Source organism: Magallana gigas, chromosome 7, assembly GCF_963853765.1.
Source record: "Magallana gigas chromosome 7, xbMagGiga1.1, whole genome shotgun sequence".
In the NCBI taxonomy this organism is placed as follows: domain Eukaryota; kingdom Metazoa; phylum Mollusca; class Bivalvia; order Ostreida; family Ostreidae; genus Magallana; species Magallana gigas.
Genome location: NC_088859.1, coordinates 44,125,444 through 44,131,387, shown reverse-complemented (window position 1 = coordinate 44,131,387; position 5,944 = coordinate 44,125,444). Strand labels below are relative to the sequence as shown.

Here is a 5,944-nt window from a genome sequence, read left to right as displayed (position 1 = left end):
GATAGAATCCGAAGAATAAGTTATCAATCAGCGGTTTCTATAAGGGTGTAAATGAATGAAGTGACGTCAATTTTTGCATCGACCAATGATTATTCATTTCAAGTATAAAGTAACAATCATATTAGAATATTTATTGGGCAACAAGTATAAACATTTCCACGTGGTAGGGGGCGGAGCCAAACCAACCTACAAAATATTATTCAATGAAGAGAACAACCCAGAGTTTAAAATCGGACTGTGTGTGTGTATATATACTGTATGTTTCAACAATCTATTGACTATTGTTAAAATACCTTTCAGAAATTATAACATTTTATTATGACAAACTGTCTGTTATTTGCGCAGAAACTTCACTGCTGCTGTGGAAACAGACAAAGTCCTCTTGGATTGATCTGCTTCACGCTATGAAATTATACTATGAATGTACTTTTCCTACCGTGTTAATAACGGTCGTGCAGTTGACCATCGTAAGTTTCGCCAAGCCCGCCTCTGTGACCACGTTTGCTGGGACTGACCATCAGGAGCGCACTGACTCACACAGAATCGAAGTCTTCAAGCAAAAAATTCTCGATGGTTTGCAATATAAGAATGTGCCCCGTGTGACTTCATTTAACGAAACAATTGCAGAGAAAAGGAAGTTAATTCAAATGTATAGGAACTACATGCGGAAAAGGGATAGGAATTATCCTCAAGAATCGGAACCGATCACGGGCACTGCCAGAATGCATCGCTATAACCTTAGGCCAGGTAAGACATTCCGATAGACTCTTTACGACGGTGGTCGTCCGATATCAATGGGGCACTACATAACTTCTAAAGTACAGTATCCGACATTTATTTATCTAATAAAGTTTCCGGCATTTGAAAAATGATAGCAATGTCAAATATTCACTATCGAGTTTTATAACCTTGTACTTTCACTTTTAATAGGCGCATCTTCATGGTGTCATCTTGTTAATGACTGTAATAAAATCTTCACTCTAGTGGCTATTCAATAAAACAAACCGTGCAGAAAACATCCACGCGTCGTGATGCCAATTTCGCGTGGAATAAAGAATACCTGACATCTCTCTAAGTGTTATGAATATTGAATAAAGCTGCTATAGAAATCAAACGGACGCCATCGATGCGTCGGGATGTTTATCAAAATACCTGTAGCCCTAGTGCCGTTAGCCAAGGCCATAACTTAACATTTCACTTGAATTGTTCCAATGCAATTTAATCGCTGCCCCGTTCACAAAGTGCATTAAATAAAGTACGAGATCTTTCAAACGCGGTGTTCAGGTTTATCGAAAAATATAAGCTCCTATCAATTGATTTTTGCCAGATTTTCTATTGTTATTCAAATGCCTATTTTCTTTTTTGCATTTAAAAGTACGAAATATATAGGTTCGAATTCTGTTCAACCTAGACAGTAACCTGGGAAAATTGAATGCGAATAAGATGAATTAGGCTGGATACACCACTTTTTCGTCTAAATACACTCCATATATTTATTTTTATCCTAGATCTCTTAACAATCCAAAAATGCGTCGAATCTATAAGTAAAGTATTCTGGACCAGTGAATCGGTAGATAAAGAAAATAAGGACAGATAGGGTGTTGATGGCTTAAATCGTTAGCTTGACTTTATAAAGCAATCTTCAATTTAATAAAATGTAAATCATGTAAATTAAATGACAAAAATGAATGTTGTTCAACTTTAAGCAGAGTGAAGAAAACAAATTTCCCTTATGAGTCTGCACATTTTGCAACCATCAGTCAAATTCGCACCAAATCTAAAAACTGTTAATGAAACATTTTAAAAAAAAGATTATTTCGATTACACAATTCAAACGGCATCCAACCTTGCCATTGAGTCGTTAAACAGATTTGTGGTTTTTATGTCTGGTATGCAAGCACTAGACTCAAAAAATTAATCTCAAGGAATGGTTCTAGATTTTCTAAACGGTGAGCATTTGGGAGACCTTCACCGTGAACGTTTCTGTTTCGTCACCGTCGGGCCTCTTACCAGACACCGCTATTACAATCAGATACATTGTGTCTTATTGACTGTTCTTTGGCCCTCTAGTATCCGCACAGCTTTTAACCATTTTGTGACAGATAAAACTAACAGAAGAAGTACAATTCGTCGATAACAATTCGGGATCTTTGGTAAACGCGAGCATAGGTACGCAATCATAGCCAATTTATTCATGTCTTGTTAAGAAATTCAATCAGTCCAAAATGTATCTATCCACTCTATAATGATAGAATATTATTTGAATAGTTGTTCTAAATGGCAAACGAAGATTGAAAATGATGTTTGAATTGTATTAACAATACGTTTGACATTTAATAATGGAAAGACCGACATTGGAATATTCTTTCAGAATTTTTTGTGTATGCGCTCTATACATCAATCAACATTATTTGTACGCGTTCGAATCACGCGGGCACTTTCTTTAAACTTAAATAATAAAACCGCCCTCAATATTTTTCGGGTAGTATATGTAAACAAGTACGAAAACTGTTCAGATGTTGAAAAAAGACGTCAAAAGTAAACAGATTCAGTATATTTTCAATGAAATCGGCATAAATCCTCTACAAAAGCTATTGTACGTTTTTTCAATGAATTTAAAACATCAGAAAATCCTGGTGGTATCCACAGCTGATTTCTAAAGACTTTGTTACGAAAACCGCAAAACGGTATCGGACAGAAAAAACTTGGCGTGTCCGCAAGACCCCCTACATGAGATGCTATCTAGAATGTGTGAAACTTTCTAGCACTTGCGCAGAACCACCGAGTCAAACAGAGTCAGCGAGCATTCTTGCTAAGGTTCGTGACTGGCCCCACATTTCACTCGTTGTTATCAGTCTAACAGTGCATTAGTACACATTAGTACACATTAGTAGTACCATTTAAAGTACCTGGGAATTCCTAAATCGTGATCAAATCCACGACGTTCACAACTCTTGAATTAAAAGCAATAGTTACTAAGATCATCTGAAGAAAAAAAAACCCTAGCCAAATATTTTGGCTATATAAAATAAAAAAGAATCTTGCTGATTAGTTGTAATTTTTAATAATTTCATTGAAATTTTTGTTGATATCTTGAGCATGGCCAAACGTCAATTTTATGAAGTCAAATTTTCCACGGAAGGCATTTCCTAGCGATGCTTTATTTACAAACACATTGTGTTTTAGTTCAGCGCGTTCAAAAGAATTCAGCCAAATTCTTTAAATACTTGGATTAAGTTGAGAGATCTTCTGAAACAATAGCTTATCTACCCATGTACAGCACGGCATTATTTTGATCGTAAATCTTGTCAGAGATCGTCAATCAAGAATAAATATTTTACTAATTTTGTCGAAGTTTATAGCACATGCTATTATCAAAATTCTTTGCTGGGTTCAAGGTGGTGGTATTTTTATCTTGTATTCAAGCCGCTATTTATAATAAACTTCAGAAACTAGCCATAATAGATATGCATTTAGTGTTCATCAGTTTTTTTTTATTTTTGCAGGAAATGAAAAGGCGTCCAACGAGAAGAGATTGAAACTATTTGTCGTACCTGAATTGAAACACCCAGAGGATCATACAAGGGAGAGAGCTGTATCTAGTGCAAGACTAAAACTGTTCAAGCATACGTCTCTCGCTACAACACGCACATCTGAAGTAGAAATCAAACTTTTTAACAATAACCAAGTAATAGACACGCTAGTCGAATCCAGAACAATAGATTTAAGTAGAGACGGATGGGAAATATTTGATATTACCCAAGTCGTTCAAGACTGGATCGAAGATCCGGAACTTAATAATGGAATTGAAATTTTTGTTGATGGACTTGATGCTGGTCAATTAGTCTTTCCATCACTTAACATTACGGAACGAATGAGCTCAAAATCTTCTACTAATACAACAATCCCCAATGTCATACTACCTATTTTAGAAATGAAAACTCATGAACGTTCGATTTTGAAACGAGTGAAAAGACAAAACGATATAGAAAGAAGAGATTGTGTTAAAGGCGATGGAGAAAGTAGGTGCTGTCGCTTTACTACAACTATTGCATTCAGTGATCTGGGCTGGAATGACTGGATTTTAGCTCCACCCGATTACGAGGCGCATTATTGCGACGGAAGTTGTCCCGACCGGTTTAAAATGGCCAATACATTTGCGGGGATTCAGGCTAGACTCCACGCTCTTTATCCAAACAAATTCCCTAAACCTTGTTGCGTTCCATCCAAACTAAGTCCACTCACTATACTGCATAAAGACAGCAGTGGCAAATATCAGTTCACGGATTATCCGGATATGATCGTAGAGGACTGCAAGTGCGCATGAGAGGAACTTATCGCTTAGGTGTGAATTATCCTTTTGTGTTCAAAAATTAAGCCAAAATCGTTTCCCAATTTCCACTTTTGTGTATCAAAATTGCTTCTTAACAGATGTGTTGAACATAAAAAGGCGTCCAAGGTTGGCAATTCATATGCTTGAACAAAGGGTACTGAATTTATCAAATTGAGATATTTTACCTCTTAAAATCGCGCAACACAACAATCTACTCAACGCTTATTTTTACTTGATTATTTCTACTCAGTTTTTATGAGTTCCAAGGTTAGTAAATTGTTTGTAGTTTTGAACGAGTGACAGCGCAAGCGCAATCGAAGCAACGATCCTTTTAGCGGGGGATTTTTTTTCCATTTTTAAACAAGCCGCTTACCCGTGGTTCTTCGCAATGTAATTTTTTGATGTGTTCAAAATGACCACTATGAATCTTTGAGGTCACGTGACTTGAGGCGGGGTAGAATCTCATGTTAGTGAGCATGAACTGTGATCACAAAATGTTTGTATTTATCAGTGTGAATGTTTTATGAATGTTCTTTAAATGTTCAGTTGTTAACTTATTAAATTCGTTATTGTTACAGAAATTTGAAACATCGTCTTGGCGTTCTCTTTGTACTTACAGTTAGACTTTCTGATGATGTAGGCGAATGTCAATTTTTGCTTTTGTCTTCAAGGCGTTCTAAAAAATTCCTCTACTCCTTAGAACACAATTTACGAAGGTTATATATCAATACAAAGAATTTATAAACCGCTGTTATCCAGCAATTTTTGATATTTGAAGGTAAATCGGGAGAGAATCGTTTAAATGGAAATAATAAACGACATACCCCAAGGAGCTGATCCTAAATATAAAACTAATTAGCATTTATAGAAAGAGAAAATTCTGTACAAGTATCGATTTCTGTACAAGGTCGGCCGCTTGAAGGGGTCTTCAGGCTTCGACATTATTTTCCAGTCATCATATGTAATATTTAAAATAGAAGACATTATTTTACGAGAAGATTTAGGGTTTTATTAAGCGCAGCATGATAACACGTAGTAATTGGCCTGCTGTGTGTTGATTTAGAGTCTGTAAGTAGAGCTAAGCACGAATCGGAATCAACAGAGTGTACACCAAAGGAGGAACTGGTTTACATTTTGTAGTCGTTAGCAGTAATTAAAATCTGCACAAATTGCTACAGAAGTAACTTAAAATTTAATAATTCTAAAAACATATTATCATTCTTTGTAAAAAATAAAATCTTTATGACTCTAGTACTTCGGTATTTTGGGTAGACTGCACTATATTTGAGTTCTCGTTTTTGGACATCAGACAGTTTGCGAGGAAAATCTAACGACTGAAACATTCGTAGATCAGAAGCGGGAAGATGTGACAAGAAGTAAATTAAAATTATTAATAATTATTGACCAAATTGCTGAATTTTAGGTCACAAAGTCAAAAGAGTGTAACTCAACTAGAGAAAAAAAGACGTGTATAATTCTCAGACAAGAATTAAAGGAATTATATTAAGCATTCAAAGATAAACGTTCGATACAAAGTAATAAATTATTTGTGTTTGAATGGCCCGATGCTTATTACCAGTTTCTATATGAACTAACAAATTTGCCAAGTCA

General features: G+C 35.6%; 1 protein-coding gene across 1 annotated transcript; it reads left to right on the top strand.

Annotated features, from left to right (window-relative positions):
- Positions 1-220: 220 nt before the first annotated feature.
- Positions 221-4,921, top strand: LOC105327579 (bone morphogenetic protein 7). Its single transcript, XM_011428146.4, has 2 exons — positions 221-747; positions 3,507-4,921. Exons 1-2 carry the CDS (start codon positions 405-407, stop codon positions 4,325-4,327), a joined length of 1,164 nt encoding a protein of 387 aa, XP_011426448.3. The 5' UTR covers positions 221-404; the 3' UTR covers positions 4,328-4,921.
- The last annotated feature ends 1,023 nt before the right edge of the window (positions 4,922-5,944 follow it).

Excerpts from the sequence above, each read along its gene's own strand:
- LOC105327579 (XM_011428146.4), top strand. The coding sequence starts at position 405 with ATGAAATTATACTATGAATGTACTTTTCCTACCGTGTTAATAACGGTC. Across the intron at positions 748-3,506 it reads TCGCTATAACCTTAGGCCAG|GAAATGAAAAGGCGTCCAAC; the intron begins GTAAGACATTCC and ends TTATTTTTGCAG.